A 27552-nucleotide genomic window follows, 5' to 3' on the forward strand; every position below is an offset into this window, starting at 1 on the left:
GTTCTAGAAACATGAAAACCAACTCTGGAAAACATTAGCCTCACAACCGGACCTGACTGCCGCTTGGTTGAAATTTAGGACACATTTAGATCCAGTGCTAGCAGTGAGCCCTCACAGCCCTGTAGCACTCTTCTGTTGAAATGCAGCAAAGGGAAAAAAAGCAACGTTCCAAGTGTTTAGGATTCATCTTTTCTCTATTGCGTAAGGTGCACATCCACAGAGAATGGTGTGTAGTTCAAAGAGGAGGTGTGATGGGATTTTACCTGTTTCTATCTCTGTGCTGGAGACCCAGGCCCTGGGGTGAGATGAGCCCAGCCATAGGAAGAGCAACATCTTGTAAAGGAAGGCTCCCGAGGGGAAACGTCATTGAATTCAGCATTTAGCTAAAGCCCTGAAGACCTGCGCCACGAAGCTAGTCTACCAGCACTATCTGTTACCTTAGCTTAACCTGCAACCATCCCACGGGGGGATAGATCTTTCCTCTCCCGATCAAGCCGTTCTTTCCCTTTTCCACTATTTGGAGGATTCATAGAAAACTCTGTATTAAATAATGAATCCCCCCTTTTAACCGGGCAGACCCGCCTGTAAGCGATTTCATTGATCACACATTCAGGAGCTAATTAAACGTTGAGGGACGACCAGAGGAGCACAGATGGCTGCTGGAAGGGATTCTCATCCAGGAGTGACAGGCACACATGCACGCATGCACGCACACACACACACACACACACACACACACGCACACACACACACACACACACACACACACAGACACATACACACACACACGTGCGCATGCACACACAAACATACACACACACATACGTGCGCACACACACCCACACGCACATACACACACAAACACATGCATGAACACACATATGCAGGCATGTGCACACACATGTACAGTGCATCCATTCAGCATGTGTATGCGTGTCTAAGACATTACTGCTGACAGGGATAAACAATAATCCGCTCTCCTTCTGATTGTCCGCCATTATCACGCCTCCCCCTCAGCGAAGCCCGGCCTCCTCCCTGGGCCCCTCCTCCCTGGGCCCCTCCCCCGGCTCCTAAAAATAAACACACTTATTTTCTCTCCTGCGCGCTTTTAATTCGGCGTGGAAGGCGTTAGGAAGAGCCGGTGTAATAAACCAGGGCAGGAGCCCCCTCCGAGTGACGTCACGCCCCCCCCCCCCCCGCACACTTCCTGCCGCGCGCCGCTGTTAACACACATCAGGTGTTGTCATGCGCGGCAGTATGGAGCGATAACAGCGCCAGCACCGGTGGTGAACATCTCAGTCCAACCAAGGACGGTGTCAGAGCCCGCCTCAGTGCTCTGTTGTCCTCAGATCCCAGTGATTGAGATTCTAGAGTATACTGTTCTTATGTTAGAGTATATGTTTCTCATCTCTATATGTGTTCACATGTTCTTATCCCTATACTGTAAAGTAGCAGTTGGTTCTCAGCCAATGAATGAGACCTTGTAATAAATCGAGGCTCACTTTATAAGCAACAGAAACAATCTATTTCATTTTGCTATTGTCAAAATGGCCGCCCCGGTTGGACCCTGTCTCTGCCAGGAGGTTGGCGGGGGTCCATTTTTGCCACAACTCATCTCGGTCGCTTCTTCCAGCACATTCTCCTTCTTTTTTCTATTTTAAACAGTTCTCTCTCTTTTTGGGTGTCGAGATAAACTGTATGAATAACTCAACCCTTCAGCCTCTTTCTACATTATTGTCAGCCCCTTCCCCCAGTCTTGTTCTTCATCTGTCTCTCCGCCTTTGAACACCGTGGCTGTTGCTTTCCTACTCCCTCATTATTGCCGTGAGGCCGTGATTCCTGGAAAAACTCACTTTCAATTATGTGGATGTAGAATTGGAGCGTGCTCCTCCCAGTAGCGGTTCCTGGCCGAGCTAACCAGGGAGGCAAACATGAACTCTCATTCATGAATGCGCGCAGTGCACCCGCATATGCAAGTCTTTTCTAAAGTGAAGGCCTACACAACTTCGGTTGTGTAAAGGGGATCGTACCTAAAAACAAGACACTTAACAATTAACATTGTGTCAACAGAGTGCAATGCTTCTAAACTTTTAATCAAACGTGCAGACAAAGTACAACTTTATAAAGTAAAGTTAATTCATGGTGCATGCTTGCTTAAATATAATACAAATTAACCTTCTAGTCAGTTGCCGCGCAAGGCGGCAACTGAAGGCAAATTTTCTTAGAACGTTAAAACAAGAAATAGCTGATTTGTGATTGGTTGCAAGGAGTAGATGCAGCTGGCCGCCCTTCTTATGTTTAACATGGTATGGATGATTTACCTCACAACAGTGAAACTGAATTGTGATTGGTTATTTTTTAACCTCGAAGGCGGCAAAAGTGAGTTTTGGCCTCTTTGCCTTCCTTTAGCGGCTAGCCCAGGACGTAACAAACTCACAGTGGGGTTGGCCAGCCTCCTGCCCTGCAAAGGCACTTGGTAATTTTTTTTAACATTTTCGACCTTTTTATGTTATAAGTCAGTAATAAACACACATTGCACATAGATCATTTTGAAAGAAAAATATTTTTTAATAATAATTTCATCATCACGTATATTTTTTTTTTTTTTTTTTTTAAATCACGAGGTGTTGCCTCCGTTGCCTCCTCTAGGGAACCGCCCCTGGCTCCGCCTCCCCCCTGCTCCTCCTCTCCCATTCTCCTCCTCCCCCCTGCTCCTCCTCTCCCATTCTCCTCCACCCCCCTGCTCCTCCTCCCCCCTGCTCCTCCTCCCTCTTGCTCCTCCTGCCTCCCTTCTCCTCCTCCGCCCTGCACGTCCTCCACAATGCACAGAAAAATGAAAAGAAAATAGATGGACAAATAAACTGTAATCTCTGTTTCTCTCTCTGTTTCCTTCTCTCTCTCCTCTGTTGGCTGGGTTAGGGTCCCCCACCAATCTCTCCCCCTCCCTCCATCTATCCCCTCTCTTTCTCTTTCTCTATCTCTGTCTCCCTTTTTCTCTCTCTCCCAACTTCTGGATCTCTGACCATATCTTCCTCTCTCTCTCTCTCTCTCTCTCTCTCTCTCTCTCTCTCTCTCTCTCTCTCTCGTGCTCAGCTGAAGTGACGTCCGTGCCATTATGAGCATGACTTCTAATATTTATCGAGCCACCGTTTATTTCCCTAGCCTCTCTTAACTCTCACTCCTCCACCTCCTCCACCTCCTCCTCCTCCCCTCATACATGACTTATTCATGTGACAGACAAACGGATCACAAAGCTGCGATCAATGTTTCACACGTGCCTCCTCCTTATAATTGGAGAGCTCAGCCCTTCAGATCGATGGGTGGCTGGACGTGTTGGCCGCCCCAACCTCATACATGGAAAATGCTTTTCAACCTGTTTGTGTGTGCGTGTGTGTTATCGCATGTGTGTGTGTGTGTGTGTGTGTGTGTGTGCGTGAGTGCCCGTGTCGGCCTAACCTTTCCATGGCCTCTGAATCATCATCAAAACTCTTTGTAGCGAGTGTGTAACGCCTGGCGGAGATCTGCCGGGCTCCCTGACACGAGCGCGGCGGTTCATTGAGTGTCCGTTACAAAGGGTAGATGGAGCTAATAAAACACACAGGTCGCCGCGGCCGGAGAGCGGCGAGGGCCGGAGAGCGGCGAGGGCCGGAGGGTTGGCGAGGGAGGCTTCGTCCTGCTCGGACGCCCTCCACGGGCGGACCGTCTCACCAGGGGCTGCTGAAAGTCCCGGCAACCGGAGCGCCGTCTTATTAGAGCCTTGCTCAGAGAGCCCCTCGAAACAGCCCCCACACCCACACTCACACACGCTCTCATGCTCTCTTTCCCTTTCTGTCTCTCTCTCTCTCTCCCTGTCTGTCTATTTCTATCCCTTGCAGTAAGACACACACACACACACACACACACACACACACACACCCTGCGTTTGACCTCAAGAGCAGGAGCTGATCCACACCATCAACACCCACCCTGCAGCAACCCAGTCCTCTTCTTTCCCTCTCCCTCCCTCTCTCCCTCCCTCTCTACCTCTCTCTCTCTTCCTCCCTCCCATCCTCCCTTCCTCCCTCCCTCCCTCGCTCCCTCTCTTCCTTCCTTCCTTCCTTCCTCCCTCCCTCCTTCCCTCCCTCCCTCCCTCCCTCCCTCCCTCCCTCCTTCCCTCCCTCCCTCCCTCACTCCATCCCTCCCTTCCTTCCTCCCTTCCTTCCTTTTTTCCTCCCTCCCTCCCTCCCTCCCTCACTCCATCCCTCCCTCCTTCCCTCCCTCCCTCCCTCCCTCCCTCCCTCACTCCATCCCTCCCTTCCTTCCTTCCTTCCTTTTTTCCTCCCTCCCTCCCTCCCTCCCTCCCTCCCTCCCTCCATTCCCCTCTGGCTGCCTGCCTCTGTCTACTCCAGCCTGCCGCTTCAGGTCCATGTGTTCCATGCGGCGCACACTTCATGTTAATACAGAGTGAGCAGTGAGTGATTGGAGTGATTTCAGTATGCTCAGAGGACGGGCCGCCCAACACTGTGATCGCTGTAACGCGTGCAATATCACTCAAAAAGCGGACACACACTCAAAGCGCTTTGGAGGATAATTACTCTCGGCATGAGCGAAGGCTGGCGTGCCAGTGTTTGTCCCCGATTTGTGAACATGTGGGACTTTGTTTGTTGACCGTTCATACCTTGTATAGACTTGTGAAACAGCGTACGGACCCTTAGCCTGCACGTGTGTGTCATTGCACCACTTTCCTTCTGACACTTATCGTTGACATATCCGCGTGCAACCCCGTTCCTGAAAACCCAGTTTAATGGTTATGCGAATAAGCTCACTTCTGCGGGGAAGAAGAGGAAAAAAGAAAAAAAAGAGGAGCCTGTCACATGACTGTGAAATGTGTCTGGGACGATAAGAGCAGAGTGAGCTGTAGGAATTATGCATGATGTGCATGGCTGTGATAAGAGGAAGCAACAGTTGGCATGTGAGTCAGCACTGGGGACCATGGGGATAATCACGTACCAGATGCATTGTTGTACTTGTAGTTTTATGGACAAACAGTCCCGCTTAGGATCTCTCTTACATGAGACAGAGGAGAGATGGTAACAACCCCTCAGAAACTATAGCTAAGACACATTGGGAGTGGGTGCGTGCGTGCGTGCGTGCGTGCGTGCGTGCGTGCGTGCGTGTGTGCGTGCGTGTGTGTGTGTGTGTATGTGTGTGTGTGCATGTTTGAAGGCTATTGTGAATGTAGATAACTTCTCATTACAGGAAAGGTTTATGTAATGAGAAAGGTCTCATTACATAAACAAGGAAGATTGTTTATGGAAAGAAAATCAGGAGTTGGTTAAAAAATCTCTCTCTCTCTTTTCCCCTATCTCTCTCTCTCTTTCCCTCTCTTAATTTCTCTCCTTAGTCTCTCACGACTCTTTCTCACAGCGTTTCGCTCACCCTCTTACTCTGTCTGTTTCTTACCCTCTGTCTTACTCTAATTTTCTTAACTCTAATTTTGATTGTGTTTATCTCTCTCTCTCTCCCTCTCTCTCTCTATCTCCCCGTCTATCTCTCTGCCGCACTCTGTCTCTGCGCTTCTCTCTTCCTCCATCTCTGTCGCCTCCTCCACCCATTCCCGGGTATAAGACTACTGTTCCCATAGCAACCACGCAGATTGCATGAAAAGTGCTTTGGTTGTGGGCGCCATGGCAACACCTTGCATTACTTTACACAGCCTCTACTGGTGTGTTAACCACCAACTCAGCCATCGCCCTGCTGTGAGCTATGCATGACACGTGTCGACCAATGAGGCCAGCTGCCACTGTCACCCAGGGTCACACGCTAAGCGACCTCGTGATCAGGGGTTAGGGGAGTCTAGTTTGCTCGTCTAGGTTTTGGCGACCCGCATCGGGATTACGCTGCTAGGGGGGCTTATCCCGCGTCGCATGCACATTTGGGTGCTCAGCCGGGCTGGCTAAACGTGACGTTGCCTCCCCCACCAGGGGAGCATAGCCCTGTTTGGGCCTAGCATCGTAGCTCAGCGTTAGCAGGGCAGAGGATGGCAGCAGTGTGTATTAAGTGGGGAACCAGGTACCTTTTCATCAAGATGTTTCTATGTGAAGCACTCGGAGTCTGCCTTGTGTATGAAAAGTGCTATATAAATAAAGTTGCCTTGCCCACTTTCTTTGTTTTAATGCCGCCTTTTGGCAGGGGTTGGCAATGAAGGCTTTGGTCTTTATTAATGGGTACAGATCGTGAAGCGTACTGTACATGGAGCGTCACAGACACACACATGCACACGCATCCCATGCATTCGGGGCTGGTTATTTATGTAGCCGTGGATAGTTTCGGAGGAGTAGCATCACCATGGTGATGGCAGCCCACAGGATGGGAGAGCTAGCATGAAAGCGGGAGAGGGTGAGGAGGAAGGAGAGAGAGAGGTGATAAGACGGAGCAGAGGGAACGGAGACAAGAAACGAGAGAGAGAGTGTGAAGAGGGAGGACGCAGAAGAGAGGATGAAGGGAAGAGATGGAAGAAGGAGAGGAGGAGATGAAGGAGCGAGAGAGCGATCCTCCCAGGGTATCTGTATCTCCACTCGTTGATACATGATTGATATATATATATATTATCTCATATATACTACCTCTGTCACTTATCACACACTTCACACACTCCTCTCGCCGCGTCCTCGCCTCGTGCGCGACGCCACTTACAGCCCTCACTCTTTCGCTCTCCTTCTTTGAGGCGACTATGGTGCGGCTTAGGGTGACCGGCTTAACATGTGAAAGCCCCCTGTGTGATCCCTGCTTACATTATGCCTTCAGCATCGTTCGAGGGAACCAAGTAGTTCCAAGTGAGGCAAAACAACAGGGTTTCAAAGACAGGGCCTCGACTTAACCCCTCATTCATTTGAAATAAAAAACACCCAAATCCAACTATTTTGAAGGTATTACCTACACGTAGCCCCCTGAAGTTATTATATTTAGGGCATTTAGCAGACGCTTTTGTCCAAGTCAAAACACACGCACACCAACAGGGGTGTCAACCCCACAGGGCGCCAGCCAACTGCTCCTTACACTGTCAGGAGCAGTTAGGGTTAGGTATCTTGCTCAGGGACAACTTGACACTCAAGTCAACCCACTCTACCTCCTGAGCTACTAGGCATTTTTACACTTCCAAGCCGGTACGGCGCAGCTTTGGAACACCCTGTAATTTTCCTTTTTCGCATTTACTTGAAAATGAAACCCCGGTGCATTACCTCACTCACTGTAAATGCGTGGACCGTGCTGGAAAAAAGGCGGATATAAGACGTGTATATTTTTCTGTGTATAAACGGCTATTGTGGCTGGCTCCCTCTCTAGGTTACACACATGCCATTGTGTACATCCCCTCTGATTGGCTGATATGGCTACCCTGTCACCTGCTGATTAAGCATTGACCTACACACCTTTGCTGGGCTGAAAGGTTGGGTCACAGGGTTTGTTTACCTAAACTCAAACATTTGGAAAGATTCATCATCAGTTCTTAATCAATACCGAAGGAAGGATAACATGTAGGTTTTGTACGTGTAAAATACCAACCACAATACTAGCTGCAGGGTTTGTTAAAACAAAGGGTTAGCATTTGATAGGATTGACAGTCAAATAGTCTCTTTTGCTTAGGAAGGAAACTTACCGGGGGAATTTGCCCAGAAGTAAGCGGCAGCTGGCCGCAAGGGACTCAGAGGACCTTCAAGTGTTGCCCACTTATTTGTAATTCTCTTTTTCAAAGGGCTCTGAAGTGATTGAATGCTTCACACACCTCCTGACCGAAAGCTGCACATACATGACAAACGTTGGCTTTTGTGATACGAAAGGCATACAAAGAGGATCACCCAAAGTGTCCATCAAGGTGCATTATTGTGAGGTTCATCTTCATTAAATACAAGCAGATGAGACTTATGTCTTCATGAACAGGGCCTTCCAAGGAGGGGATTGTGATAAAGAGGTCAGAACTCGAACGGCCTCCTACCGGCTTGGTGGCAGCCGGGATATGAGCTGTGCAAATTCTCTAAATGCTCTAGAAAGGTACTTCCATGCTTCCTTTCCTATCTCCTCTGGAAAGGGTACACTGGACATTCCTGTACCAAAGTAAAGGAGATAACGGCATCTCCAGCCACTTGCAGTGGCAACATTTAAAGCGTTGCCCAAACTCCGTTCATGGTAACAAACGATCAACATGAGCAACGATTACTTTCATGCGATCACACAAAATGAGGATCATTTCGATGAATATGAGATGGGATGGTGAGCGTGAACAACCATCCTTGTCCACATTTATTTAGCTTGCATGAAAAAACTCGACATGACCGTACTGAGTCCACCTCTGGAGCGCTGTATCCTCCCAACGGCAGACCCACGTCCAAAACAGCAGTAACATCCACCCCTGCTTAGTGACCGGGCCTAGTGTCAATGCAGTCGGATTTTCTTAATTCTCTGTATCATTTTTCCACAAATTCTTAACTCTTCGAAGCATCAAATTGCAACAATAGTATGTTTACAGCAATTGTTGCTGTTGAATGTTGTCTCCTCTTCTGGTTAAATAAAGGTAAACAAGACTTGATTAACAGGACAGAAGAGACCATCTGGATTTTTATTCAGCTACCGTGGTCATCATCACACCATCCATCCATTATAATAATTTGAGGCTTTTTCTAATATCATATACTTCCAAACGATATCATCTAACAGTGGCCTATCTGTCATTTAAATCTACGGATGATACCAACAAATTGGCGCAAAGTATGTGTTGTTAGAAGGCTCATGTTACACTGACAAGGTGTTTGGTCTACAAACCATTTTCTGTTAAACGTTTTATATTTTATGACTCAAGTATAAGGAAATATTGAAAGGAACCCTTTGGGGGATACCACATAAACTGCAACTCAGTAATCACCATATCCTTATATGCTTCATTCACAGTTGTCATTCAGTATTCAACATGACATTGTAATCATAATATGTCCCATTACCTATAATTACATCAAATGTTGAAATCCGTCAAAAGCAAAAAAGTTGAAATGAATGTTTGAATCCTCAACACTCATGTCATATAATCCATTAACCTCTGGTGACTCACAGCCAGTTTTGTGCAAAGGTCCACTAAGATCCTGGTTGCGACACATAGACCCCTAGGTGTACCCCTAGGTGGTGGTGGACCAGGTCTCCCAGAGATGAACACCTTGTCACTCGCTCTAGGGGGTACACTGCGATTCATCGCTGATTGGTCGAGCAGGGAGTGGGCATTTTGTTTGGATTTGTTTACTTTCAGAATTAAAACAGCCAATAACGGGGTTCTGTCCACTCTAACTGGTCAACAGACTGACGCGAGCTTGCATGAGCTAACGTGAGCTAGCGTAGCTCGGCTAGCTGGGTGGCGTGGAGGGAGAGAGGGGTTCTGGGAGGGTCTATAGTAAAAAAAAACGACCTCTTTTTTTTATCTGTAGATCGTAGTGGATATGATTTTATTGATAACTTTATTGAAATAACAATCGCTCAGTATCAACTAGAGATTTGTCCAGATTATTAAGGAGCTAGTTGAAATGTTACACATTTCATCTTTAAGTGTTTTACTGTTTTTCTTCCACAGGTATCTGATGAATGTGACGTTTGAGGGGCGTAACCTGTCGTTTAGCGAAGACGGCTACCAGATGCACCCCAAGCTGGTCATCATTCTGCTAGACAAGGAGAGGCGATGGGATAGGGTGATTATCTCCCTGCGTTGTCTTCTGTTAAATTTACCCTTGTCTCCTCTATTGTATGTCTTGTATTGTTGTTGTTGTTGCTGCTGCTGCTGCTGCTGTGGGGTTGGGCTGCTTGCTGTCTTGTTATGTCTGCTTCTGAAGTACCTGTTAGCCTGTCACCTAGCCTGGCCTCACTTTACATCTCCCACTCTCTCTCCATGTCCACGTCACTGTGTCTCTCTGTCGCTTCTCTCTGTCTCTGTCTCCATCTGTGTCTTTGTCTCTCTCTCCCTCTCGCTCTCTCTCTCGCTCTCTATTTTTTTCTCATTCTCTCTCATGATCTCTCTATCAATCTGTCTCTCTGTCTCTGTCGTTGTCTCTCTCACTCACTTACGATTGCAAAGACTAGTGCTCACACACAAAAAATGGCTTTCTCTAATTCACACCTGATGGCTCTCTCTCTCACTCTCTCTCTCACCTGATGATTATGTCTCTCTCTCTCACCTGATATGTGCGTTTGTCGCTCTCTCTCCCTCTCTCGCTCACACATGATGACTCTCTCACTCTTTCTCTCTTACCTGAAGTGTGTGTGTGTCTCTATCTCTCGACCGACGTGTGTGTGTGTCTCTCTCTCCCACCTGATCTCTCTCTCTCCCACCTGATCTGTCTCCCACCTGATCTCTTTCTATCTCACTCACACCATATGTGCATATCTCTCTCTTTTTCTCTCTCTCTCTCTCAAACACCTGATGTGTGTGTCTCTCTCTCTCTCCCTCTCTTTCTCTCACCTGATGTGTGTCTCTCTCTGTCTCTCCCTCTCTTTCTCTCACCTGATGTGTGTGTCTCTCTCTCTCTCTCACCTGATGTGTGTCTCTCTCTCTGTCTCTCTTTCTCCCACACACCTTATGACTCTCCCTCTTCCTCTCTCTCCCCTGACGCGTGTCTCTCTCTCTCTGTCTCTCTCGGTCTCCCTCACTCCCACCTGATATTTCTCTCCCTCGTCCTCTCTCTCCCCTGTTGCTAACGCTCTCTCTTTCTCCCTCACTCCCACCTGATGTCTCTCTCCCTCTTCCTCTCTCTCCCCTGTGGCTAACTCTCTCTCTCTCTTTCTCCCTCACTCCCACCTGATGTCTCTCTCCCTCTTCCTCTCTCTCCCCTGTGGCTAACTCTCTCTCTTTCTCCATCACTCCCACCGGATGTCTCTCTCTCTGTCTCTCTCTCCCCTGACGTGTGTCTCTCTCCTGTGCCGGGCCCCAGGTGGGGAAGTGGGAGCGGGGCACGCTCACGATGCGCTACCACGTATGGCCCCGCTTCGAGCTCTACTCGGGGGTGGAGGAGCGCGAGGACGACCACCTGTCCATCGTGACGCTGGAGGAGGCGCCGTTCGTCATCGTGGAGAACGTGGACCCGCTCAGCGGCACCTGTATGAGGAACACCGTGCCCTGCCGCAAGCAGCTCAAGCTCATGTGAGGCCGCAGGGGGCGCTGCTATTATTTAAATCTTTTTATTGAATTTTTCAACATATTTATTCACAAATTATAACGAATAACACCACAGTGACAAGACACATTTATATACACAAACAGATAACAAACAATAATGTCACTAAACAACACACATCATCCAAAAAAAAAAAAAAAATGGAATGGGGTTGACGGGGCGGTTAGGGTTGAGGAAACCCATGCTTGATGCTTGGAAACAAAGGTTGTTTCATAGTATGATACTACGAGAGTAAGGGTTTCCATCCTCAACCGAACTTTTGCACGGAGCCCCTTGTAGAGTGTCCAAGTTATTCTAACTTGAGATGTGACATAGCATTGAGGCCACAGGGGGCGCTGTTTCTACAGGAGTAGCGTTCAGGGTTCAGGGTTAGTTGGTTTTGTTTACGTCAGGGGTCTCAAACTCGCGGACCCGGGGGACAATTGATGCCCGCGGGATGAAATATTGTGGCCCCCTACTTGACATCAAAGTTTAGTGTTAGTACGGCCTGCGTGTTGTTGTCATCGCACAATTTTGCTGAGTCGCTTGCCACGCTTTTTTATCACTTGTGATAGGGTGACCAGATGTCCCGGTTTTGCCGGGACAGTCCCTGTTTTGAGTTACGTGTCCTGAGTCCCGACAAAAGCCAAAGGACGCTAAAATGTCCCGGTTTCCACCAACCACTATGAAATGTCCCCTGTTGTCAGCGATTACATAGCCAACGTGATCTACTTATAGCCCGATCATTAACTTAGATTGGGTCAGTTGTGCTACTTTTTTTTTGGTGGAATACTTGATGTGACCCAGCCTGACCCTGACTCTACCTCCAGCGGTCCCCAGGTAAGTTGAGTTTGAGACCCCTGGTTATGTTATTGTTTAGTCTCGTTGTGCTCAGACTCATGCAAGACCCGAGGAGATTATCTTTTTTGGTTGTGGTTTTATTGGTATTCTGTTTGTTTTATTGTTGTTATGTTGCTTTGTATTTATTCTCATTGTTCAACTCTTAGTCGTATTTATCGTTTTTGTTAGTTTTATTATTAATTTTATTTGTCGTTCTGTTCCACCTCATGTGAGACTACATTAGATTTGCATTATTCAGTGATTTGCTATTATTATTTTATTATTATTGGCATGAATATGAATAATTAATATTCGATTTATTTATATTAATAAATATATAATTGTTCATGTTTGAAGTAAATAGGAAACAGTGAAAACAAACCTTTCTGTGGTTGTCGTTTTAGCTTGGAGGAGAACAAACTGTCAATGTTCTGGTTGGACGAGACAAGCGTAGCTCCAGTCGGATAGAACTGTGATTGATACTAGATTCTATTTTAGAGTGTAATGTGGTGTGAGATTTGATTACAATACATTAGTCTCTGATTGGATTTGTTAACCAATCAGTTGTGTAATTATGATGTTCTTACATTTTACAATTTAGCAACGTATTGTGCAACTAAAGTACCGCTCCATAGCAACGCCTCAGTGCTTCTCCTCTCTTACTGAGTTATCCTTTTCCTACTAGTGGATCACAAACACAGCCTCACGGCTGGTACACTGCGCATCGGCGTGACCTGGAGATACATTTACGTTTACATTTAGGGCATTTAGCAGACGCTTTTATCAAAAGAGATTTACAATAAGTGCATTTGTCACAAGGTGTGGCCCTAGATAAGGTTTGAAGTCCAAAGGCAAACAGTGTTCAAAATGTGATTTAAAAACGTATCTTTACATGGACTCATTCATTTCTAGTACCTTGCAGCCACTGAAGGAAGAAGACAAAGCTTAACTATAAAGTGGGTCCGTCTGTCTGTCCGCGCATCCTCCCCTCCCGCAGACGCCCTTTCCTCTGTCCATATCCCCCCCCAGTGATCCATCTCTGTGTGGGCTCGCTGTCCTGATTGCTGATACCTGCTATCTGCCACACACCCACACCCACACCCACACACTCACACACAACCACACACTCAAACACACACACACACACACACACAAAAACACACACACACACACACACACACACACACACACACACACACACCCAAACCCACCAACACACAGACACACACTCACGCACGCACGCACGCACGCACGCACGCACGCACACACACACACACACACTAACACACACACAAACACACTCACCAAATGTTTTTACACCTGTAGCAAGGTCCATGCTACACCCCAGCGTGGTGTCTTTGATTGGGCTTCTCCAGGCAAGCCAGGTCAAAGTCAAAGTGAACTTTATTGTCAGACCGACTGTGCAACAAAATCCATAGAGGACCGAAATTGCGTTTCCCAATACTCCAAAGGTGCTAATAATGTATTTACCACACAACATATAGCATATAGCATAATGACATAATAGTGGAAAAAAGACAACAACAAACATTATGCATACATTATACAGAACAGAATATTCACAGTGTTATTGAGGTTCACATAAAGGTGCAATATAGTGAAGTGCAAAAGGACACAGGGTGTTGTTGGAAATGCGGTTGATTGTAGAAGTTGGTAGTAAATGATACATGGCGCTGGGGCCCCACGTTCCCCTGCAGAAGGCCTGACCCTGGGCGTGTGTGCTGATGGCTGGGCACACTGATTGCTCGATGTGCAACAGGTGTGCAGCCTCCTTCAGACCAGATCTCAAAAATAGACATGAAGAGCGCACAGCTGTTAACGTTGATTTCCTGTTTGGCCGTTTCTTTTTCTCCCCCCACCACCCTCACCGCCTCACCTTCCCCGACCTCATCACCTGCTCCTCACCACCTCACCTTCCTCTTACCCCATCGCCTACCTCTTACCCCATCACCTTCCTCTTACCCCATCGCCTTCTCCTAACCCCATTCCCTTCGCTTAACCCCGCCCCTCCAGCAACCAGACGGGCGACTCTGGGATCTATATCAAGCGCTGCTGCAAGGGCTTCTGCATCGACATCCTGAAGAAGATAGCCAAGTACGTCAAGTTCACCTACGACCTCTACCTGGTGACCAACGGGAAACACGGGAAGAAGATCAACGGCACGTGGAACGGCATGGTGGGAGAGGTGGGTGCAGCGGGCTCTTTCTACATGGCTCCTTCCTCCTTCTCCCTCTCCTTGCTCTCTTTCTTCCTGTTCCATTCCTTCAAATATACAACCACATAGTAACAGCTATTGTTTCCTCTCTCTCTCGCTCGCTCTCTCTCTCTCCCTCCCTCCTTACCTCCTTGCCTGGGGAAGAGCTGTGATCCTGTGAACATGAAGAGTATTAATCAGAGATTAAGAGAAAGCGCGGGTGAGAGTGAGTGAGAGAGAGAGAGAGAATGAGAGAGAAAAGAAGAAGAGGATGAGGAAGAGGAAGGAGAAGAAGAGAAAAAAAACAGCCGAGCTGGAGCAGTCAGCCTCGGGCTAAGACGTGCTTTCTTCCTGCCCTGAATGACATTTTGCGCACACATCTTGGCTAGATCATGCCATGTAATTGATTACGCTGCAGCTAGGACCCGGGGACAGGTGAAGACAGCCGGCTGCATGAATATCATCTTAGGAGCACCTACAGTGCCATGGGAGGTTCAGTATAAAATATACAGATAGGTCAATGGATATTTCATTAACTCCCGAGGGGACAATTGGTCCTTACAGCAGCAAATATAAATATATAAACCAATATAAAGTTATGATAAAGAAACGGTAGAAAGCTGAATTTAATTATGTAAAGTACTGTGTATTTGTATTTGCATGATGAGGCGTGTGTGCAGCTAGCAGAGAGAACAAGTCGTGCTCCGCTGTTCCTGGGGAGTGGTGGTACGTAGTAGTGTCTGGCTCTCTGCTTCTTGTTGTGGTGGCCAAAGGGCTCGGGGCGGTAGCAAAGCCCTCACGCACAGAGACGCAGGGGACGACCAGGTAGCCAGACTACACTTAAAGCTTCCTATTACTGCCACTTATACAAAGTGCTCTCTCTAATGAAAGAGGTAGCGTTGAAAGGAGCGTGTTTGTGTGTCAGCGTCTGTCGGTGCTTGCGTATGTGTGAGTTCTTGTGTGTGTGCCTGATTGTGTGTGTGTGTGTGTGTGTGTGTGTGTGTGTGTGTGCGCGCTTCCTATTTGCACACGTTATGTTAACAAGCCCTTTCTTTCCATCACTTAAGTTTTCTGTTCCCCACTTGAATAATTTGCTTCGTACTGGGTTTAACGCTTTCTCTCCATCCCTCTCTCTATCTCTGTCTCTATTTCTTTGTCTCACTCTGTTTTACTCTCTCTGTGTCTATCTCTCTCGCTCTCTCGCTCTCTATCTCTCTCTCTCTCTCTCTCTCTCTCTCTCTCTCTCTCTCTCTCTCTCTCTCTGTCTTTCCCAAGGTGGTGCTGAAGAACGCCCACATGGCGGTTGGTTCTCTCACCATCAACGAGGAGAGGTCAGAGGTCATTGACTTCTCTGTGCCCTTCATCGAGACGGGCATCAGTGTCATGGTATCCCGTAGCAACGGGACCGTCTCTCCCTCGGCGTTCCTTGGTGAGCAGAAATCCATGGATCGTTCGAAAGCCATCAATTATTCTCAAGATGGATTGGAAAATATCTGAATATGAATGAAATTTAAAAGCATGCGATATAAATAAACACATGGCCTGACGATAAGATCTTGTCACATTTGGCTGACGATGTATTTAGGGTTAATTAGGGATGCATTTCAGGCAGTTCTGCTCTGGCACCTCGGTATGCAGACCTTTATAGCGGGTTGCTGAACCCTCAAAAATGGAGACTCAATGAGTTCCTGGATAGTAACGACGTGTTCATCGAACAAGTCGATTAATCAAGGTCATCAAACCTGAAGAATAGACTTGGATGTATTCCATTATGCCCAGTATCAGTTTGTGTCTCTCTCTCCCTCTGTCTCTCTCTCTCTCTCTCTCTCTCTCTCTCTCCCTCTCTCCCTCTCTCTCTGGCTGGGTCTCCCAGAGCCGTTTAGTGCTGACGTGTGGGTGATGATGTTCGTCATGCTGCTCATTGTGTCGGCCGTGGCAGTGTTCGCCTTCGAGTACATCAGTCCGGTGGGCTACAACCGTTGCCTGGCCGACGGACGAGGTGGGAGCAGTACACACACACGCACACACCACCTAAAGGCATGCACGAACACGCACACGCACATGCGCATGCACACACATGCGCACGCCCACGCTCAAATACACAGACGGGAGGAGACATCCACGTACATGCACGGAGGCCAAACACACACACACACACACACAGACACACACACATCCACGCACACGAAGGCACATGAATACACACACACACACACTCATATGCACACACACACATGCACGCACACGTACACGCATGCACATGCACTGGCACACAATCAAATACACACACAGACAGAAGCACAGAAACCAACACATTCACACACACGCACACAAAGCAAAACGTTTCTATGCCATCAGTAGTGCTCGATACCTTCTGGCCCATTCAGATTGGAGCAAGGCCTTGGCCCGGCCCCACTCAGGTCCACTGCAGGGGAAGCGTGAGGCAGCCTACAGCCTCCTCTAGGGAAGGTCGAGGCAGGGGGAGGAACGGTTCAATGACAGGTTTCACACTGCCAGCGTGTGTCACACTCTCTGTCTACTGTGTGTGTGTGTGTGTTTCTGTGTGCGTATGTGTGTGTGTGTGTGTGTGTGTGTGTGTGTGTGTGTGTGCGTGTGTGCGTGCATGCCCACGTGTGTCAGAGAGCAAGAGAGTGCATGTGCCTGACTACATCCATTAGCTACACCGTGCTTGTGAGTGTGCGTGCGTACCTGTGTGTGTGTGTGTGTGTGTGTGCGTGCGTGCGACCGTGCGTGCCGCGTGCGTGTGAGCGAGAGCTGAAAGACTCCCCGGGTTACGCAATCCCGTCGCCTTACACCGTCGCTCCAGCTGTCGCCTAATTGCAGCCTGCTGCGTGCCGTCCGCCCTCAACCCCTCCCCCCGCTCTTTGTTTGGGAGACCTCCGCTTATAATAAGGAGCAACTCGCCTGTGATGGGTTATATGTGAACGAGCGCCGGTCGTGACATCACGTCTGCTGTCGGTGCTGAGCGCTAATTGGATGCGACCGCCGCCCAGAGGGGCTCGTACACACCGACCGTCAAAGCCACGGCGCCGTAGACACTCGCTCGCCGTTCAGAGACGTCTCAAGGCGTCGGGGGGGGGGGTTTACCCCGGCGGACAGCTGCCCACCCCCCCACCCGACTCCCTGACCCGCGTTCCCTCCGCCCCCGGGGCGTCGGCTCGCCAGGGAGACAGCGGGTCTGGGTCAGCCCGCGGCGGAGGGGACCCCGTGTGGTGGCCCTGCGACCCTGTGGCGGGGTGGGATCAGTGGCGCCGCTGATCCACATGACGATGCCATGTGATGGGGTGGTCTTTGGGGAGTCGTGGTTAGGCTTGGTGACGGCCCCCCCCCCTCCGTTGTACTGACACACAGTATGCATAATCCGAAGAACTATTGAGGCTTACAAATATGCTTTCCACCTCACTTCTGCACTCTCTCTCTCTGTATCTCTCTTTCTCTCTCTCTCATTCTGTCTCTCTCTCTCTCTCGCTCTTTCTCTCTCTCTCTCTCTCTCTCTCTCTGTCTCTCTGTCTCTCTCTCTCTCTCTCTCTCTCTCTCTCTCTCTCTGTCTCTCTCTGCCTCTCTCTACCAGAGCCGGGCGGTCCGTCCTTCACCATCGGTAAGGCGGTGTGGCTGCTGTGGGGCCTGGTGTTCAACAACTCTGTGCCGGTGCAGAACCCCAAGGGCACCACCAGTAAGATCATGGTGTCGGTGTGGGCCTTCTTCGCCGTCATCTTCCTGGCCTCCTACACCGCCAACCTGGCCGCCTTCATGATCCAGGAGGAGTACGTGGACCAGGTGTCTGGGCTGTCCGACAAGAAGGTGGGACGGGGTCTTTGCCCAGCAGGAACTGGGGCGTGCTGGTGGTACTGATGGTGCTGGTGGTGGTGGTGGTGGTGGTGGTGGTGGTGGTGGTGGTGGTGGTGACGTTTGGGATAGGGGTGGTGGTGGTGGTGGTGGTGGTGGTGGTGTTTGTGTTGGTGGTGTTTGTGTTGGTGGTGGTGGTACTGATGGTGGTGGTGGTGGTACTGATGGTGGTGGTGGTGGTGGTGGATTTTGTGGTTGTGGTGGTGGTGGTGGTGGTGGTGGTGTTGGTGGTACTGATGGTGGTGGTGGTGGTGGTGGTGGTGGATTCTGTGGTGGTGGTGGCGGTGATGTTTGTGGTAGTGGTGGTGTTGGTGGTGGTGACGTTTGTGATAGGGGTGGTGATGGTGTTGGTGGTGGTGGTAGTGATGGTGGTGGTGGTGGTGGTGGTGGTGATAGTGGTGGTGTTTGTGTTGGTGGTAGTGGTGGTGGTGGTGTTTGTGTTGGTGGTGGTGGTGGTGATGGTGGTGGTGGTGATGGTGGTGGTGGTGATAGTGGTGGTGTTTGTGTTGGTGGTGGTGTTTGTGGTGGTGGTGGTGGTTGTGGTGGTGGTGGTGGTGTTTGTGTTGGTGGTGGTGGTGGTGGTGGTGGTGGTGTTTGTGTTGGTGGTGGTGTTTGTGTTGGTGGTGGTGGTGGTGGTGGTGTTTGTGTTGGTGGTGGTGGTGGTGTTTGTGTTGGTGGTGTTTGTTGGTGGTGGTGGTGGTGTTTGTGTTGGTGGTGGTGGTGGTGGTGTTTGTGGTGGTGGTGGTGGTGGTGGTGGTGATGGTGGTGGTGGTGTTTGTGGTGGTGGTGGTGGTGGTGATGGTGGATTTTGTCGTAGTGGTGGTGGTTGTGTTTGTGGTGATGGTAATTGTGGTCGTTTCAATAAAATTAAATTCTATTTGTTTAGCCCTTCATCACAGGTACAGGCTCAAAGGCCATGTATTTATGACGTGGTATGTGGTGGTGGTGGTTGGATGGTGTTGGGGTCGGGGGTAGGGTCTGGGGGATGGGCGCCGTAGGTGGAGAAGCAGGTGTGGATGAGCAATGCATTATAGGAGAAAAATGTGTGTATGTGCATGTGCGTGTGCGTGTGTGTGTGAAGCCCAGAGCAGGCATGTGTGCCTGTCACCAGAGCTTGATCTGTGCTCCCAGTGAGCACCTGTTCACGCCTCTTAGTCTCCCTCCCCTTTTGTCCCGGTCTGCGTGAGTGGAAGCCCGCCTGAGCAATTACTTCATATTTGAGGAACTGCAACGCAGAGCCACGCGTCCTGCTCAATGTAGCATTAAAAAGCCATTTGGTCCGAGCCAAGGAGGCTCTCTCAGCTCAGCACCTCTAACCCTGTCATTTTCTCTGCTTTTACCATTTCTTCTCTGCTCCCCCCCCCTCTTCAACCCTGGCCCACCAACCCACCTCTTACTTGCTCTCCCCTCACACACACACACACCTACACACATCTGGCACACACTCATATACACATTAACACACACACATGCACACATAAAAATACTCACAAAAACACACACACACTCACTTACTCCCTCCCTTCCTTCCTCAAACTCACTCACTCACTCACTCACTCACTCAATCACACACTGAAACTTTCACTCACTCACTCACTCACTCACTCACTCACTCACTCACACTCACTCACTCACTCACTCACTCACTCACTCACTCACTCACTCACAAACCCAACACAGTTTCAGAAGCCCAACGACTTCTCCCCACCCTTCCGGTTCGGCACGGTGCCCAACGGGAGCACGGAGCGCAACATCCGGAACAACTACCGGGACATGCACAGCTACATGACCAGCTTCCACCAGAAGAACGTGGACGAGGCCCTGCACAGCCTCAAGTCAGGGTGAGGAGGGGGCTGGAGGGAGGGGGGGGGAGACAACGAGGGAGGAAGAGGTTGGAGCGGGCGGAGGGAAGGGGGCGGGCGCTTGGAAGAGAGAGTGGGTGGAGAGAGAGACGGGAGGGAGGACGGAGAGAGAGATGGAGCGAGCGAGAGATGAATGGGTGGATGGAGGAGGAGATGAAGGGAGGGAGAGAGAGTGAGACGGTGGGTGGTGAGAGGGAGGGGTGGAGAGGCCCATTGGAAGGTTGATGGAGGAGGGATAAGAAAGAGTGGAGAGAGAGACAGAGAGGGAACTGTGTGGGAGGCGCCCAGTAGGGTGGCTCTATCCTGCCAGCTGCTGGAGCCCAGAATAGCAACTTGTAGTTTGCTGCTAGAGCTAACATTCTCTCTCTCTCTCTCTCTCTCTCTCTCTCTCTCTCTCTCTCTCATCGGCCTTTCTTTTCCCACAATCATCTCTGTCCAATCTGCGCGCTCCAGGTACCTGTGACAAGGTCAACGCCTATTATACCATGGTCTGGGGGAATACTTGATTCTGATTGGCTGCAGGGTGTGCATTAACCCCTGATATACGGACAACTGCTAAGTAGTTCCAGTCAAATTTTCTGTTCAGGGCTGGTAAATTGTGAAAAATGCATTAAACTGTAATCGTAATGCATTAAACTGTATGCTATAGGCCCTAGAGTATCTGTGGTATAAAGCCTGAGACGAATTTCAAATTATAAATATGTACACTTTATGTTGAAAATATAGACCGTCATGATTCCCATTGAAACAAATTTTGAATTATAAATATGTACAATGCATAACATTAGCTCTCTGGGTCATAGCTGAGCGGACTAGAATACCTCCCGTTGCCAAGTCTTAGCTAAGGTCTGTCCTATTTACTGGATGAGTGAACAACGTTTCCGTTGCATAAGAACCATACAGGGGGGTAATGATTGTTCCAGGTATTAGTCAAACCCCCAGGTATTACCAGGGAAACATAGTTATGGCTTGTGAAAAACTTTATATTTGGATTGTAAAACACATGAAAATATAAATGAGTAGTCTTGATTTATTTTCTTTGGCAAATGACGATGGTATAAGCAGGATAATGCCCTTCGAGGTGTCCATTATCAGGAATTAATGGACTTTGTGGAGGCAACCGTCCTCCACTGCGCGTCGGACAGTTCTAAGGCCTCCGCGTCGTCCATTAATTCCTGATAATGGACACCTCGTCGGGCATTATCCCTTACTTAATCTGTGACATACATTACATGTTAATACCAAGGAATGAGCATGATACTAAAGAGCCTTTCCAATCACATGAATGGTTGGAAGCCACCATTCTCTCTCTCTCTCTATCTCTCCATCTCTCCCTCTCTATCTCTCCCTCACTCCCTCTTGACCTCTGAGCTATCTAGGATGCAGAGCATCAAGGTGCTATCTGGCTAGCGCTGGCTAGCGTTGAGTGAGGGGGATGGCATCATCCTGTTGAGGCAGAACTCCAGCGGAGCTCCGACCAGCGCTTTGTACACACAGATTAGCGTAGCTGCAGGGCGCTGTTTGATAGCGCTTTACCGCCCAGCTGGGGTCCAGCGTGTCAGTTCATCAATCACTCCTCACCAAGGGGGGAACAGAGAGACTGATGGATGCTTGAAGGATTAAATGGATGACAATGCCACACAGACTAGACTATCACGCTTACTTGAACTAAACAAATAATTGGCTTTGTGATGTATCATGCGTAAAGTCCGAGACATACCTTTTGTATGCCAAAGTCTTCAGCACAGAGGTGTGTTAGTATGGGCCAACACAGGTGTATCTCATGATGCTAATCATGGCCCGTGGCACGGCGACAGACCAGTGATTTACTTCATCAGCTGCACCTGTTCACATGTACAAGTATGCGTTATCATGACACCTCTGTGATAAAGGCCTCTACCTTTAACGCTACGTCAAGATGTCTGCAAAAATTAAAAACCCAACGAGACACAATCTCTCCCGGATGTCTATCGTTTGATCATATGAGCCTGATAAAACCACACGGGTCTATGACCGGGAGCAGAACCCTCTGTCTGTGACACGCCGCTTCTTCTGTCAATCATCCCGGTTCTCCCGCCCCCCACAGGAAGCTGGACGCCTTCATCTACGACGCGGCCGTGCTCAACTACATGGCGGGCCGTGACGAGGGCTGCAAGCTGGTGACCATCGGCAGCGGCAAGGTGTTCGCCACAACGGGCTACGGCATCGCCATCCAGAAGGACTCGGGCTGGAAGCGGGCCGTGGACCTGGCCATCCTCATGCTCTTCGGAGATGGTAAGGGTAGTGACCGCAAGCCCCGCCCCCCTGCGGAGGGCCACTACCCCCCCGTGGCTGGCCCCGCCCCCTGTGGCTGGCCCCGCCCCCTGTGGCTGGCCCCGCCCCCTACAGCGCCCGCTCAACGTGACGCTCCTTGTTTGTTGATCGCTTCTTACACTTCAGGGATGTGTTAGAGGGATGTGAGCACTGCTGCAGTCGGTGTCCTATAGACACCGACTCTGCACGCCTCTGGCCCCAGTGGTGAGCACTAATACCCCACACGGGATCCGGTTCCCTTCCGGTTTTTGCACCTTTTACGGAGAATTTAGACCAAATATTATTATAATAATTAATATAATTAATTAATATTAATTAATATAATTATTATATAATTTTTGAATTTCAGTCTTGGTTATGCATGAAGTATGATTTAAAACGTGTGTTGTACACTGACTATGAAGTATCCAACAGTGATATAGTTTGCTTGTTGTCGATATGTTCTCTAATGAAAACAGAAACAAGCTCAGGCGCTTGCACACCAGGAAACGTTCATGCTTCTGTTTTCCCAAGTAGAACCACACAAACAATTATAGCATTCACAACGTGACGGGACGATACAGTGGGAGTACGGACCCCCTACTGCTCTCTCTCTCTCTCTCTCTCTCTCTCTCTCTCTCTCTCTCTCTCTCTCTCTCTCTCTCTCTCTCTCTCAAACTAGATCACACCCCAGCGGTGGTGTTATTAGTTACAATGTTATGTTATCCACCTGCTCTTCTGAGACAATCACACAATCACTTGGAGGCACGATCACCAAAAAACACCCTCAGCGGGGCAATCAGGAAAACCCTGGGTGAGGCAATCACAGAGTGGGGATTTGAGCCTAATGTAGAAAATATATAAATAAAACACAAATATGTGGGCATGCCTTGCTGAATGCATAATGCGAGTGTGGAAGTGGACTAACAAGGTAAACATGTCAATGTTGATTTCACGCTGTCCTTCGTGGGACAGGCAATGTGTTGGGCTGGGGGGGGGAAGGGGGGTATGGCATGGACGTTATCAACACATTGTGTTTAGTTGGCCCATGGGGGCCTGGGAAACACTGAGTGCGGCTGACGCAGCCCTGCTCCGTGGAACACATAGGGATGTGTGTGTGTGCTCATCACTATGCCGCATTACTATTAAACTTGACACACAAACACACACACGCTCGCACACACACACACACACAAACATACACACATACATACATACATGCATGCATACATACATACATACATGCGCAATTATGTAGTGAACCACGCAAAAACACAATAACAAACATAGATACACACTCACACACAGTGAAACACATTCACACACAAAAACACAATAAAACGCACACACACAAAGCGTGCGCGTGTACACACTAGAACCTAGTAGCACTCTTCACCTGCATCGGTTTGACATGTGATAGTCACCCTAGATTCAATACCACACAACCTTACCTGTGTGTCTGTGTGTGTGTGTGTGTGTGTGCGTGTGCGTGTGCGTGTGTGTGCCTGTATGTGTGTGTACTGGGCAGAGCAGCATATTGAGTGAATCCATAGCAGGCCCGTCCCAATATTAGGAAAAAAACAATGGGTGGGGAAATCTAAAAATGAAATGCAATTATCATTATTCTCTGTGAACATCGAGCCTGCCTGTTCATTATAGCACACGCCGCTTCTTATTGATCCCCGGAAGACAGACTGTCTCCCAGCCCTGATATCCACACCTACATTAACCCGCAGCGCCAACACTTGCTGGTTTGGATTAGCTCAGATGAGGAGGGCTACTTACACCATTGTTTCACTCATTGTTTCTAGGAAGGAGTATTCCTTTCAGTGAGAAAAATAAAAGCGTTATAAACTGTGTCATATAAAAAGATACAACCACACATGCACTCAGCCATTCACGTGAAACTGTATGTAATTTAAAAACAATCATTACACTGAGTTTTGACGGAGATGCTAGTGGCCGGTACCTGCACTATATATTGTGATATATATATATATATATATATATCTGTAGCTAGCCACTAGCTCAACATCACTGAACCTGTCTGCCTGTGTATACCAAGACAACAAAGATCTGTGGACGATAACAGTACAGTGATGAAAAAGACATAGGAAGACAACGTGCGAAAGACTGCCGGGTTAAAGGTCAATGTTTGAAAGGTTAGGGGTGTGGTAAAGGCGGTCTAGAGGATATGTCAGAGAGTAGCCTCGGGCAGGGAAGGAGAAGACCGAAGTTGGGTGGACAGGAACGAGGGAGGCAGGTAAAGGATAGGGAGAGGAGGAAGGATGGATGGAGGGGGGGGGGGATGCTACAAGCGGTCAGCATCACTCAGTCTGTCAACTGTAAAGGTCAGTGGACCCGCCCCCCCCCCCCCCCCCCCCTTGTAGCTGCTAAAAGGAACAGAGTATATACAAGACCTAGTGTCTGACACTAAAGCAGGATGACGGCGCCGGAGAAGTGATGATAAACACACAGGTTGACTCATCGCAATAACAAAATCCTGTTATGCTATTGGTTTTGCTGTCATGTTACTCCATTGATTTGAAACCCTGGAAGGGCCCGCCTTGGTTGGTCCCCAGGGCTCCTAGGGACGAGAACTGTGGAGAATAAAACAAGTGTAAGAATTGTCATTGATGTAAAACTGGACTTGTTCAACTGTTACCAATCAACTTCAAGCTGTGATTTAAACCAGCCAATTATTAGCCTCAGGCTCTTAAATAAGATTATTTTATAAAATATATATATAATATTTATTCATGCCTACTTATACGTATTTATACGCACACACACACACACAAACGTACGCACACACACAAACACAAACGTACGCAAGCACGCCCACACACACTCACACACACTCAGTCAGGCATCAAACAGATCTCTGTAGACGTGTCCTCCCCTCCCAGCGTTGTGATGGGGGGAGCGGGGTTTGGCGTGGAACGCATTGTCACATGACCCACGCGCTTCCTGCTTCCCTGAGGGCTCTGCAGTCTCGGCAGCAAGTTGTTGTTTGTTTGTCTGTTTGTAGCGTCTCTACGGTAACGGTAACGATGTGACTAAGGGAAAATAAGACACAGTAGTGACTAAATGAGACCGTGCAAGAAGATGACTTACACACATATGTGCGAGGGGGCGGTGCTTTGGGTCAGGTGATTATAAATTGACTGTGTATAAAAGTAATCATAGAGTGTTTGTACAGTACATGTATAAAATCATAGGCGTGCACACGCACGCACACGCACACACACACATACATACTTACACACACACATATTTATACAGTACATACATAAATGCATAGGCACAAACACACCCACACACAGACACACACACACACACTCTCATTCCCGGCCCTGCGTGACCCCTTGCGTTGACTCCGCCCGCAGGCGAGATGGAGGAGCTGGAGGCCATGTGGCTGACGGGGATCTGCCACCACGAGAAGAACGAGGTGATGAGCAGCCAGCTGGACGTGGACAACATGGCGGGCGTCTTCTACATGCTGGGCGCCGCCATGGCGCTGTCCCTCATCACCTTCATCTGCGAGCACTGGTTCTACTGGCAGCTGCGCTTCTGCTTCATGGGCACCTGTACAGGCCAGCCGGGCTTCGTCTTCTCCATCAGCAGGGTAGGTCCACCACGTTCTCACACTCCGGTTGACGTTCCCTGCAGGGGACCCCACCAGCCTGGTGAGACCCTCCTGATTGTCAGGGTTTGCGAGATGAATGTTGGTCTGGCCTGGGCTGGGCTGCAGTTGGTCTTCACATATCTGCTACGGGAGTGAGGCCGAAACATAAGCCGCCCGGAGAGAAAAGCCTTCCTATCAAAGTTCCGTTAAAGAATAAATGCTTTGGACCCAACTCTGAAATTCCCTCCACGCAGCACTGAGGGTCCCTGCCCTGGTTTGGTTGGAAAGTTTGTTGCAACCGGTTCGAGGCCAGGCTGATCCTCAGCGGCTGACTGGAGTGTGAGGTGGTGAGATCAGGGTGGTCTCAGCGTTGCATTCACAACCAGATGTACACACGTTTACCTCATGAGTTGAGCTCTGCAAAAAGTCAATTCCCACAAACACACACACACACACACACACACACACACACACACACACACACATACAAACACAAACATATACACACGCACATGGCTTTCTGATATCTGTTCACTCTTAATGTAATCTATACGTGGTTGTTGCACGACATAAATGCTGGTAATGACTCACCTGGTCAAACTGTAGGCGGACCTGTGTGTGTGTGTGTGTGTGTGTGTGTGTATGTGTGTGTGTGTGTTTGTGTACATGTGTTTGCCTGTTTGTGTGTGTATTGGTTCGCCTGTGTGTGTGTGTTCGCCTGTGTGTGTGCGTGTGTGTGAGTGTGTTTGTGTTCACCTGTGTGTGTGTGTGTGTGTGTGTGTATGTGTGTGTTCGCCCGTGTGTATGTGTGTCACATTGCATTCAATGTTCACCAGCAACAAAGAACCCCAGAGGTCACGACCCCCATCATTAGTCAAAGAAAGCACTCCCGCCCACCTCCGAAACAATCCTCTGCTGATTCTTCCTCGCACAAAGCTGTAATGATTAACATATCGCCCCAAATGTCAGTCCGAGTCAATGGAGGGTCATTTCACAATAGGAGCACGTCCAGCCACACCGCAGTAAAACTGATCCAATGGTCCTGAAGAACTGAGTAATTGTGAGCCCTGACAAAATAATAGTCCCCTTGCAAAACGTCCGCTCTCTCAGACATTGGCTCCTGGAGTACCGCTGAATGTCAAAGATTTTTATTTTTTTACTGCGTAATAAGTGTACCTTGCTTGAGTCTCCTCCATCACTCAGGCGGCACCCGCCGGTGCTCAAGGAGGAGATTAGCGTCCGCAGCGACCACAGAGACAAGTGCTTGAGGGGCCATTACATTAGCATAATATTGCCCTTCCAGCCATAGTGGATGTTTTCATTGTGGCGAACAAATTAGGGCGATAATCAGTTGGTTGGCAGTAATGCCAAGGCCTTGTTAATCTAGACGCCGTCAAGGATGATGGGAATAGAAAGGTGATTTATGCACCTATTGAGAGCAACGGAATGGAACGGAGAGAACGATTGGGCCTCGACTCAGGGATTTCAGCTGCTGACATGAAGTTGTGTTATTGTTGTTGTTGTTTGATTTTCTGAAAACATTTCTAATTTTGTTGAAAGAAAATTAAATGGACAGAGTGTAGTAGTATAGGCAGGATTGGATTGCAAATTGGGGGTGTGTATTTGATATGTGTTGTTGGTGTGTGTAGTTGATGGGGTGTATTTGATGTGTGTAGTTGATGGTGT

General features: G+C 48.9%; 1 protein-coding gene across 1 annotated transcript in view; it reads left to right on the top strand.

Annotated features, from left to right (window-relative positions):
* The window catches only part of grin2bb (glutamate receptor, ionotropic, N-methyl D-aspartate 2B-b), a gene marked incomplete at its 3' end in the record, with an annotated part of 70048 nt that overhangs the window by 38346 nt on the left and 4150 nt on the right, over window positions 1–27552 (top strand). Inside the window, 9 exon segments of the mRNA XM_079729212.1 lie at window positions 9590–9704; window positions 10941–11149; window positions 14037–14208; window positions 15493–15646; window positions 16091–16216; window positions 17810–18039; window positions 19765–19925; window positions 22033–22220; window positions 25628–25866. Of these exon segments, the coding sequence (XP_079585338.1) occupies window positions 9590–9704; window positions 10941–11149; window positions 14037–14208; window positions 15493–15646; window positions 16091–16216; window positions 17810–18039; window positions 19765–19925; window positions 22033–22220; window positions 25628–25866 (1594 nt within the window).

This window comes from Pollachius pollachius, assembly GCF_949987615.1.
Source record: "Pollachius pollachius genome assembly, chromosome: 2".
Classification (NCBI taxonomy): domain Eukaryota; kingdom Metazoa; phylum Chordata; class Actinopteri; order Gadiformes; family Gadidae; genus Pollachius; species Pollachius pollachius.